Consider the following 12622-nt stretch of genomic DNA (forward strand, 5'->3'; position numbering starts at 1 on the left):
TTTCGCCGGAGCGCGGACGGACGCAAATGAATAACATGAACATTCAAGAGTCGTTCAGTTCAAATATGCCCTAAATACTCGGTAATTTATTTTTATGGGCACATCATCCATAAATTATCTTGTAGAACTGCTACATGCCATCTGTGCTACGTACGTGTGCAGCTTAATTAGGGGAAAGGAGTGTAGAGGCAATGAAGGCATGAATATATGAAGTTAGGCTAGACTGGTACAGTTTTGTAGCTCTGCAATCGTAATCGACTTCACGGTTTTAATTTTTTTTGCAGATATGCGCCTTTCCTCTTCACAGAAAAAAAAGAAGACAGAGAACTTTGAAAGTTGCTAGGTTGGCATCTATATTCAAATGCACTGTAATTATTTAATATTAATGTACAATTCTAGCGAGTACTACACTTCCTATCCCGCCAACCGTATCTAGCAATTAGAAGGCATGTTGCGGCTTCGTGAAGCCGAGCGTTGTATCGTCATGTTTCCTGTTTGTTTTTTTTTTTCGTCTTTTTTTTTTTGACGTAGTTTTGTACCTTACACTTTATCACCTCTCATGGCCAAGGCACGGCCGCGGCCAAGGTGACAAACTGAACCAGTCAAGAAATGCGAAACCATCATCGCATCGCAGTTTTTATCATGCTACTTGAGGTCCCACCCTGCCATCCGATTTTTTGTGCTATAGCATTAGGAGTATCGAAGTGGGAAAAAGTGTATTTGTGGGAAGCCGGTCACGTGGTAGAGGCAGAGATGGGATGGGAAAGCTTAGAAGGGCGTGTATGTATATACAGGGTGTTTCAGCGAACACTTTCAAAAATGTTTAAAGGTTGCCTGTGGCAGATAGCACAATTCTAGTTCATGAACTGATCTACTCGAAGAGGCGGACATTACTTGCAGAAAAAAATTGAAATGCATAATCGACTAATTAACAAAAATTTACAAATTAAGCTTTAACTAATTACTTTATGGCCCATATTGCAATATACAAATTGTAGCCGTAGAGTTCGCAAGGCGGATCCACTTGGAACGAATTATCAGGATGACACCAGTTTTGAGGGATCAATTCCCGAACTTCGCGGAGAAATGTATTGGCGTTCCAGTTACTTTCATCACAAAACGTCGTTTTATGCATTCAAGCACAAAAGCTCATGAAAACCTCCCGATACAGCTCTTTGTTGCTCAATTCGTGCTACATAAAAGTATTTTCCCGAGCGCGAAAGAAGCCCGCGAATACACGCAAAGTGCCTCGAGCGGGCAGTCAAATGGCAATTTTGCGTGTATTCGTGGGCTTCTTTCACGCTCGGAAAAACGCTTTTATGTAGCACCTATTAAGCAACAGAAAGCTGTATCGAGAGTTTTTATTGCGATAGCAATTACATGGACACTTCAAGCAGATTTCTGCCGTCGTCGTCGCCGTCGGCGTGAGGTTCCGTATGAAGTCCAAGGGCGATAAAATCGTCGCCGCGCGCCGTATGTGCGAGTGAAAGCGCTATCACGGAGAGCGAACGCACGGCGGAAAGCAAACGCGACTTTCGTGGCGCGAAACGCCGGGGTGGTATGGGAGGGAGGGAGGGAGAGGGGGCGACGCTTTGCTGCGGCACCAAATGCGTATCTTGCAACCGGCCGCAAGGGGAACTGACGACGCAATCTTCTATCAAGGGGCTTTAAATCTCCCACGCGAAAGGAGCAAAGCGGGAAGGCAGCGCGGGAGGGAGGGGGGGGGGGGAGTTCTACTCTGCCAACAAATGCGTTCACGTACTTTGCGCTTTGTGCTTGGTTCTTTTTATTGCGATAACAATTATATGGCCACTTCAATCGGATTTCTGCCGTCGGCGTCGCCTTCGTCGTCGCCGTCAGGTTCCGTATAGATAAAATCTTCGCCGCGCGCCGTATGCCCGAGTGGAAGCGTGCGGGGACGCGCGCTATCACGGAGAGCGAACGCACTCAATCTCCCAAGGGCAAGCAAGGAAGCGGGAAGCCAGCGCCGGAGGGAGCGGGGGGGGGGGGGGGGGCACTTCTACTCTGCCAACAACCGCGCTCGTCGCTCGCCCGCACCGTCTCTTATGTCCACACGGCTCTGACCTTTGTATGCGCTGTGCATTCGCCGCTCAGTTTCCATTGAAGCGATAGACTGCACGTACCTCGCCCGCTGCGGCGTATGCGCTTGCTGCCAGCGTTTTGACAGTCGTTGTCTGCAGTCATTCAGTGTGATCTATTCATGTTTGTTTGTGCGCGCTCACACCACGCTTGTTCAATCAGTTAGTAATAGTCGGGCCACATTTTCCAACGCACGCTACACATGCAATGCTACCCAGATCGGCAGCGCAGCGCTACAGGTGTGTCCCTTCGCACGTGCTGCCCACGGGAAGTGCTTCTCATCAACACCACCGTTTCACACGCGCCTTCTCGTGGTCATCGAGTATCTCTTCATGTCGGTCTACTTACGTCGCAGCACACCTGCTTACTTAATCAGCTCATGTTTACTACAATTCATATTGCTACCAAAGCCGCTCACCTTACTTCGTATGGCATTGCTGTGTTGCTATCGCATTCATTGCTTCGCCCTTAGGGCGAAACTGTGACATTTTTATGTTTGCGCTGGTACGGGCTGCCGGTGTTGGCGCGCGCGCCGTATCTTGCAAGCGATCTCATCACGGCTCTGACCTTTGTATGCGCTGTGCATTCGGCCTCTCAGTTTCCGTTGAAGCGATAGACCGCACGAACCTTTGCTTGCTGTGCCGGCTGCGCTTGCTGCCAGCGTTTTGACAGTGGTTGTCTGCGGTCATAGAGTGTGATCTATTCATGTGTGCTTGTGCGCGCTGACACCACGCTTGTTAATTCAGTTAGTAAGTGAATGTGTCCAACTTTATGCAGCCGATAAAACTACTATCCCTACTCCGAATAGCTCTCTGCTAATTTGCTATCGCAATTGATGCTTCGCCTTTCGGGCGAAACTGACATTTTTCATGTTTGCTCTACAATTTTCTCATTGACGCTTTTCATCTCATTATAATATTCGAGAAGTTGATTAATTAATTAGGACTAACTATGTAGTTAGGCGGAATGCAAAAAATAATCTGAGTATCTCCAAGCGATGACAAACAACATTATCCTGGCTCTGTCCAGCTACGTGGCATTTGCATATCTTTAAATATTGGTGCAAGATAGTTGGGACACACACACACACACATATATATATATATATATAAATGAGAAGAAAGGGAACCGATGGGCCCGATTATTATTAAACATATCATAAAAAGCCAAAAATGACACCAAGGACAGCATAGGGGAAATTATAAATTAATTTATAATTTCTTTAATTCAATTAGTAAGTACAAGTAATTTCCCCTGTGTCGTCCTTGGTGTCATTGTTGGCTTCTTATGATATGATATTGGTTACCTTTCTGCTCGTTCATATACAGGGTGTTATGACATATATATATATATATATATATATATATATATATATATATATATATATATATATATATATATATATAGTACAACTGATCGTGGTCAGCACCGGACCACCGTCAGTTGCACTTCGCTCCTCGAAGAAGTAGGACTTGTGTCAAGTGAGCTACTGAATAAGACCTTGCAATGTGGTGAATGCGATTTCAATCATGGATCCGCGACCTCAAGGAGGTGCGAAAGCAATGCTAACGCCATTTCTCTCGCATTTACCGCTAAATCGCCTCTGAATTTTTCGTAATTGCCAGTCAAACTGTGTTGCTGTCCACTGCCAAATCAGAAGGTTTGGGTCGGCGTTTCCGAATGAAGTCTTCGTAGAAGACTATAACTGCGCTGCCCCAGATCTTTAAAAGCCGAGATAGACTTTTGAGAACGTTGCCTAATCGCTACCCTGGGCTTTTTATTGGACTTTTCATTCTTCGGGCTTCTCTCTTTATTGCGATAGCAATTATATGGAAACTCCAAGCGGATTTCTGCCGTCGCTGTGAGGTTCCGTATAAACTCGAAAGGCGATAAAATCGTCGCCGCGCGCCGTATGCTGTTTGTGCAAGGGAGGCACACACAGCGCGCGAGGAACGCGCGCTTTCACGGAGAGCGAACGCACGGCGGAGACCACCAAACGCGACGTCTCCGTCGCGCGAAAGCCTGTGGGGGGGATGGAAGCGAGGGAGTAGGGACGCCGTTGTGCTAGGGTGGCTAGAAGGCCTAGTTGTGCTACGGAAACACCGCGTACGGAACCAACGCTGACGGAACTAACTGCGCATTTAGCGAGTCGGCGCAAGGGGATCTGGCGATTCAATCTCGTGCGCGAAAGGAGGAAAGTGGGAAGGCAGCGCGGGAGGGAGGGGGTGCGGCTTCTACTCTGCCAACAACTGCGCACTTGTACTTTGCGCTGCTGCGAGCGGTCGCGCGCACCGTATCTTGAAAGCGATCTGCACACAGCTCCTACCTTTGTATGTGCTGTGCTTTCGCCGCTCAGTTTCCGTTGAAGCGATAAACCGCATGAACCTTCGTTCGCGGTTGCAAGCGCTGCTGCAAACGCGCTTGCTCACGCCAGCGTTTTGACAGCAGTTGTCTGCGGTCATCGAGTGTGATCTATTCCTGTTTGCTTGTGTGCGCTGACACCATGCTTGTTAATTCAGTTATAAGCGAATGCGTTCAAGTTTTTTTATGCAGCCGATAAAACTACTATCCTTACTACGTATAGCTCTCTACTAATTTGCTATCGCAATTTGATGCTTCACCTTTCGGGCGAAACCGACTTTTTTTCGATCCACCTCTTCTTCGAATGCAGAGTACCGACCCGGAACTACCTCTGGTTAACTTTCCTGCCTTTATATGACCTCTTTCTCTCTCTCCCTGTAGTGGAGTTGGTAGTTCTCTTTAGTGTCCCTTTCGCGAGAACGTCAACGTCATAGGCGAAAATGGCGTCACAAGCAAGATTGATTGCTAAAGGCTCACGGAGCGAGTTCTCCTCAGTCTCGAGGATGGCTGTGATGCAGTCCCGTTCCTCCATGTCCTCGGTTCGCATCTCGATGTCCTTGAGGATGAGAGGGACGCGCATGATGTGCTGCACCGGCGACACCAGCAGGTCGGTCAGCTGAAGCTTCTTGCAGCGCGGGTCCCGGGCGCACCACTGCAATCGCGATACCGTACACGCGGGTTACGACGGCTGATGTGCTATCTCGAACAGTGCGGCTCTTCAGCGAAAAATAGTAATATGATGTACGCGACAGTATTCGGTGCTGTCGCGCATGCGCAAGAGCCTTGGAGGCGGCGTCGCGCACGCGCAATGACTCCGATGCTGTACCGAATGTTATTGGTCATCTAGTCATACTTTCTGTAAAGGACGTCGTTTAGGGGCTAGATTTACGGTATTCCATGACAAGCAGATGATAGCCCTCTCGACCCTAAATCTTTCGGATACCTTCGCAACGTACATTTTTTATTCAATTTATGCGAAACGGGAAATGATAACTCTCGTCTTCAACATTAAACACTATAGTACCGTAGGTCATGCGCCTTATGATCTGTATACATTTAGCAAAAGCTGCATGTGAAAGGTAGCAAATGAAAATAGCTCAGGTAATTAACATGCTTAGCGAAATTGAGCGGCGAATGGGAGCTGTGCTTATTCGGCCATTACAATGGGTTTATAGTTAAAGCAAAAGAAGTCTATGTGACCTTTCTTGAGTTTCACCCAGTTAGGTGCTCGACAGATTGAAATTGAGGTCACATTTCAACATATTCTCAGAAAACTCCAAGGGAGGAAGTCAATTTCTCTCCGGAAAGCTTGCAGTACAAAACATTATACGTATATACTATATAGGCACACTCTTTGGCAACGCAACGTGGCTCCGTCGGAATGACTGGTACACTGATCGAGTCTTTAAAATTTTGGTAGCCACCACTTATCTAAGAGTTGCGCAGATGTGCACTGCGTGTCCAGATCCCTTGATCATCGGCCACAAAAGTGCACAAAACGAATGACAAGACGACGTACAGGGAAGCGACTAAGCGTAAATCAGTTCTAAAATGACTGCCTTCCACGTTTTTTCCGCCTCTGAACACCAATCGCTGGATACATGTAGCTCGCGCAGAGATTAGAGAGATACTTGCCTTTTCAAACTCGTTGAATTCCACTTGCCTCCTGAGTGTCTCCAAGTAGTTGAGCGCATTTATGTAGTTGAGCGTGTATCTGTGGTAGGCTTGTCTTAGTGCCGCTGCCTTTGTGCTCTGTTGACAAGGGATGGGCGTTTGATTGTTTATGAGAAAGACATTTTTCAGATAAGCGAGAAAAGCTACGAAAACTGCTTTACCTTCTTGAAAAGTCTAATAAGGACGTCTGTCGTGCTAAATTCCCCAGAGTTGTGGCTGGCCAGGATAAAGTTGATAAACTCTCTACAAAAGGCGTAGGTGACCTAAAAGCACGGGACAAAGCACGTTATTGTGAGGATTATTGCCAACACTTAAGGCATAACCTTCTACGCATAGTATGCATAGAAAAATGGGGCGCAACTTACGCAACAAAGTTCATCGAGGTTTCCGAAGAGCACTTCCGGCTCGGCGAACATGGCGTATCCTTCCACTTGGATCTTCTTCAGTGGCTCCATGAACACCTGCAAATGATGGAAGCGTATATGCCTGTATGCTGCAGTTAACTGACGGACGCAAAGATGACATCAATTTGCGCACTTTCGAGTCTGTCTAGTATGCGCGCTGGTACAATTACATGCTTGTGAATACGATAGTTTCTCTTCTGGCATTTTCCTAGATAGTTCCTAGATCTGGCATTTGTTTGTCGCGCTTGGTTCCTTACTATGCTCCGTCTCAGCAACTGCGTGCACTGCAGCGAAAGCTACGGGTCGCGCTAGCCGACCAGAATTGAGAACGAGAAGGAAGGTTTCTACAGTGCTCGCCAGTTATCATCCTCCTCGCGACGCCGACTGAATAAAAGCTTGCCGGAAGGATTGGTAGCGAAATAATACGGAACATCACGGCGACGGCGACGGCAGAAATGCGCTTGGAGTGTCCATATAGTTGCTATCACAATAAAACGGGCGTGCCCGCCTCCTAACCCAGAACGCCGCGCACTCGGCTCTCGTTACTGCTTGGCTAATACCGAGTCCTAGCTTTCGCTGGACTGCACATCGATTGCCAGGGGACACGCGTTCGTAAGAAAGAATTAAGGCACGTACGTTCTTGAGAACCATGAGGTGGTCCTCGAGGAAGTTGCACTCGCTCTGGAAAAGTTCCCACAGTGCCTCCTTCTTCTTGGCCTCGTTCTTCTGGATGGTCTGGTTGATGGTGCGGAGGAACTGGCTTTGCATCGCGTCACCCGTCGGGCTGCCCCGGTCCGCTTCGCCGGGCACCGACAGACACCCCGCCCCTTCGGGGGCGGCGATCGTATACGACGCGGCAGTCGCCGAAGACGACGTGGCGCCGCCGCTCCTGGGAGAGCCGGCGCCCCCGCTGCTCGACTCATCCTCGTCCTCGTCATCGCTGCCGGCGTCTCGCTTCTTCAGCGACGCCACGAAGGAATCCCACGTCATGCCCTGCGCGGACGGACGTCACCGTGTCTAGTGCAGTGCCCGCTTGTCTGTTTGTTTTCTTAATATACCTTCTTGCTTTCCTAGAGAAAGCTTCTTAAACTCATTTTGTTAGGAGAGGCCAACTCTCTGAATGTGAATTACCAAGTTCACCGTTCTAAAACTTCGTTGCTGCGTTATTTGACGCAGCAGTCGCTTCTGACGAGTCACTTGGTTCCTTAAGTCAGTGTCGCAAGCGCATATATATTAATTCGGGTTGCACGGACACGCTCGCTCCAGAACATACGTACAATAGCACAAACGAGGTGTCGCTGGTGAAAAATAATTGAAATCTGCGTGGCTGCTCAGTAGCGAATGGTGGTTATAACGAAATATTTTCCCTGCTTTATTATGATCAAATGGCCCAAGAACAATGGTATATGTCAGTGCGCAAGTAAACAAAAGAGGAAAGAGGTGCTAGTGTCAATAAATAAAGTCGCAGCTTTACCCAAAAGGCGAAGTAGTGACAGCAATAACAAAGTATTAGACTAATATACGAAGTAAGGGCCGTAGTCTTATGGGAGTAAAAATTTCAGTAAACATTCTTCTCAGAAGAATGTTTACATCACATCAACAGAATCAACAGATTTCGCTCGATGCCCGCGAGCACTCGCAGTTACAACGCTGGCCTGTTGAGGAACGCTGGCGGCGGCGGGGAGCGTGTGTGCTTGTCTCAAGGCGAACGTTCCCGTGCTGCCCTTCCGTTTACAATTGCAAGTGTGCCGCGCCTCCAAAACTCGGCAGGTCACGTGACCTCGAACAATGGGTGCGCGGGAAGACAGCGCGCATCAAACCTCCAGCTATATGTCACCCAGCCCTAGCAGCCCTCTCGGCTTGCCCTGGATCACGGCTGACTGAAACACGTTAGGCGCCTCAAGACTTCTCTTTCCCAACAAAAGCAGCGTTCCTCCTTGGTCACCATATACAACCATGCTTTCATGGAGCTGAGCTTGGATATATATTTCGTTTTGACTGCACGTGTACATTCAAAGTAGATATTTAAGTGGTGGAAGGTCGTAATATATCTTTCTCTGAGCTAAATTCCAGGAAGAGAGGCGTTGTCATTGCATACGGCTTTACGTTGATGCATTTTCTTGTTGATAATTAAACCTCTATAAAACGACAACCACCCAAGGAGATCGGTTCGTATCGTTGACAGCCGTGCTGGTCCGCGTACACACAACCACAATTATTCACAATAAATGAAACACTGCAGTAATAGTTATAATGCTGCTATAGTGGCGCCAAGCACACACTTGCACCAAAGTGCACGCGCCGACACGCAAATATCTCGAAGGTGCTCTTGTCTAGATCTATGTATACCACGTTATCTATATCCCATGCCAAAATTTAAAAAATATATCCTGAGTGGCATGTAGGTCAATTGTTTGCTGTCGCTTAGAGCAAGTCGGGCTATTTATTTGTAGTTTTGTATTTGTATTTGTAATTACATAATTAGTTATTGATAATTAACTCACAAATTATTATAATGAGAGCAAATTTCTCAATCAGGAAATTGTAGGCCATCATAAAAAATTTCCGATCCGTCTTTCTGTTGCTCTGTATACGTGCTACATAAACGTTTTTCAAAGCGTTAAAGGAAGCTCGCAAAACACGAAAAAAGTGTCGCGCGGCACTTCTCGCGTGCTTTTGCGGACTCCTTCATCAAAGCGGAAGACACACGGTACGGTGCGGCATCCATTACGATGCGCGAACGCGTCTATTGCGACTGTCGATAACTGATGGAACTTGTTGGAAAGTTGTTGGATGCGGTTGTTGGTATGACCTCTCGTATGCCGAGCGTCGGCCATTTGACGTCCAATGCGGCACATGGTCACACATCAAGAGATAAAGAAGAAGAAGAAGAAAAAGAAGAAGAGAAAAAGAGCGCTCGTCACTTGCCTTGTACTTGGCGAGCTGTTCGTCGCAGAACTCGGACGGCCTGAGCGTGCTGAGGACCTCTTCGAGTCCGCCAAGGCACTCGGTCTTGGCCCTGTTGGCCCTGTCAAACTGGACACACATGTGGACGGACAGGAGGCGGCTCTTAGCACGCACCGCTCGCGCGCGCCACCAAGCATGCAGAGAAGGCAGGCAGGCCGTGGGAGAGGGTCTTAAGAGAGGGGAGCGGGCAGGAGCGGTTTGGGAGCGGGCAGGAGCGGTCTGGAGCGGGTTCGGGAGATAAAGAGAGGGCACCGGCCGGGGTCGTGCATGCGTGTGCTCTTGGCCCACCGAGGGACCACTACGGCAGGCAGCGTAGAAGATCAAGAAGAAGAAGCAGGGGCGGCGCCGGAAGCAGGCTTCACACGGCAGCTTGCGGCGGCGGCAGCAGCGGCAGCGGGCGGTAGTGGCGCTTCGCTCAAGGGGGAGAGAGAGAAGGGACACGTGATCATTGCAGGCAGTGGCGACTCGCTCCGGCACAGTGGTCGGTCAGTCCGTGTGTCATGCACGGCTGATATGATGAACCGAAAACGGCGCGTTGAAGAAAAGTGTGAGGTGATTGTGGTGATGCCTGCATGTACGCATTAGCGAGACGGTGATGAGTGCCCCTATATAACCCTTGATGCACTGCTTCCTGGGAGAGAAAAGAAGAGACAGACTGGCGCGTGTAGGCTTGTAATAAACCGCAAAAGATACGTGGAGATAAAAAAATAAAAATAATTCAACTGCGCTTGATTCAGAGTGTACCACCCCGAGAACAACAAGCTGCAAGCGATGTCATTACATTGTTATGCGGAACTGTGCTTCTACGAAATTCATGGCAATTAATGAACGACCCTGACTGGTTAGGAAAAGAAGACCAGCAATCATGCAATTTTGCGATGTTATGGCTCACTTAGGGGAGATAATTTCGCAATCGTGATTATTTCTGATCTGTATCTTCTCAAAAGGAGCAGATATATGTAGCTACATAGTCGAATAGTGCACCGAGACTCCAGTCGAAGCAGAATTGATACGCTCGTTTTACATTTCGCATGATACTACAACAGTAACCAAGATTGCAACAGTAACCAAGATAGCTACCGGTGTTTGAGCGAAAAGGATTGCACTTCCTGTACTTGAAACAGATGCAATAGCAAACCTAAGGCTTTCGAAAGTACACCCCGATACCATGATAGCTATACAGGAATCAAAAGGACTTCAACTGTATTTAAGATATTCAACAAATGCAACGAAGCGTGATAGCAGAATTCAGAATAACTTATGACCTATAATTAATTTGCGTCGTAAGTGAATCTGGCCGTTGTAGCGGACATATTATTTTTAAAGCGAACGTTTAGAACGCCGCTTGTAAGCAGCTGTGAACACGATTATGATAAGGAGTAAGATAGATTTGTGAAGATCAGTTGCGGAAGAGTCCGGTCTACTGTCGCGTAAACGGAGTAAGTATGCTTGTGGAATCGCTGTCGAAAGGTGCTCGAAAGGCGGCAGGAGCGCGAATGCATCCTAGCCTCTGGCACAGAGCCCACGTCACAGCCCGTGGAGTCTTTGCCAGACGTTACGATGCTGTTACAATGAGATAACAGACACGCATGCAACACACAGAACACGCATGCATTCAAGACGCACATTCCGACAAGACAGATCAGCATAGTTTTGCCCTTTAGAGTTAATGGCTTCGCTGCCTTGATTCAATTCAATTTTATTTGAGCCCAAAAATAACAGTGGTGCTGAATACACAAGGATGCCTTTTCCGATGTCTACAATGAACTGACTGAAGTCTTTATGAAGCGGTACCATCACGAACAGAACTGGTCTATTGTCTGGATTTCTCACAGTCATTGACAGTAAAGCTATTCTAGAAGAAACCCTTGCCGTGTTTAGGGTTCCACCGACGGTACATATATAATGTCGGGGTCAACAGCACGAACGTCAGTGTAGTTGCGACCAAACTGCACGATGCAGTGCTTACGGCAGATGGAGCTGTTGTCATTTGCAGTGACCACCTGAAAAAAAGCTCAGCGGCTATAGGTCGTTGTGCTGCCCAGCATGCCTTCTCTTCATCAATGATTATTAGCCGTGTTTCGTTGGCGGAGGAACAGAAAAGCGGCTGAGTATACTGCGAATCGGTGGACTCCTGCGGTGGCCGAAATTAATCTGAATGCCTGTATATACTATATACAGCAATTCCCATAGCCCAAACGTAGCCTTCAGGGGGAGACCGTATGACTCTTAACAGCTTTTTTTTTATATGCAGTGACGCGCAGCATGGACGGGCATTGCCTCAAACAGCACAAACATCGAACAACGACTTGAGACAGCGCAACAGTGTAGTTCTGTCGCCGCCCCAGTGATGTCATGGAACTTCGCTTCTGACAGTACTTTACCTATACAGATATATATCATAATCATCACCCAGCACCTGTAGTAGCACGTCAGGCGAACAGCCAGGCTAACATCTCCAGCATATCACTAAAGCTTGTATCTCTCCCTTTCTATGCAGGAAAAGTAAAATTTCGTCGCTCAATCGTCTCAACGACCTTCTGCTTGCCCCCCCTTTTTTTCCCGAGCAATGTTGGGTTCCGTTTGTTATAGCGTATCAAGAAAATGGACTGTTAATGAACTAATATCGCATTAAATTGATGAAGTCCTAATGAATGAGCAGGGCTGAACTAGACGATATACTGGTCGGCAGGATACATGGGGCAACATTCACGCGACACTTACATTAAACGTTAGCAGTGTCTCCTAGCGAACCTCTATATACACGATAATCTTCGAAAACCACTTTGTTAAATCCTTGTAGATAATGCTAATTGATTGCTTTCGTTAGGGCAAAACATGAGCACAAGAAACGTCTGCACTAGATAACCTCGCAATTAATGAAACAAGAGCATGCCAGTCATGACGCACGAGGTCCGGATACCTACCAGCCGTAACAGAGACCAGGTATTTTTAGCTTTTCTTGATGAATCTGCAGAACAGACAGAAGACGAATTCATATAAGTATCCACAAGGAATAAAACAAGGCAATATCGGCCGTAGCGTTCGCAGCGGCAAATATGATTGGTGAAGTATCGCGTACGAGATCGTTATACACGACGCGAATTCAAACTTAC

At 47.6% G+C, this 12622-nt stretch overlaps 1 protein-coding gene across 7 annotated transcripts in view; it reads right to left on the minus strand.

The window, feature by feature from the left end:
- LOC119460949 (pleckstrin homology domain-containing family G member 7) overlaps positions 1-12622 on the minus strand; it is a 328218-nt gene that overhangs the window by 14715 nt on the left and 300881 nt on the right. For all 7 annotated transcript variants that reach the window (XM_037722096.2, XM_049672817.1, XM_049672814.1 and 4 more), the window contains 7 exons: positions 12434-12477; positions 9468-9575; positions 7176-7532; positions 6501-6596; positions 6297-6398; positions 6097-6213; positions 4939-5113 (listed from right to left, as the gene is read on the minus strand). In XM_037722096.2, the coding sequence (XP_037578024.2) occupies positions 4939-5113; positions 6097-6213; positions 6297-6398; positions 6501-6596; positions 7176-7532; positions 9468-9575; positions 12434-12477 (999 nt within the window). The remainder of the gene's footprint in view (positions 1-4938; positions 5114-6096; positions 6214-6296; positions 6399-6500; positions 6597-7175; positions 7533-9467; positions 9576-12433; positions 12478-12622) is intronic.

The sequence above is a fragment of the Dermacentor silvarum genome, chromosome 8, assembly GCF_013339745.2.
Source record: "Dermacentor silvarum isolate Dsil-2018 chromosome 8, BIME_Dsil_1.4, whole genome shotgun sequence".
Classification (NCBI taxonomy): Eukaryota; Metazoa; Arthropoda; class Arachnida; order Ixodida; family Ixodidae; genus Dermacentor; species Dermacentor silvarum.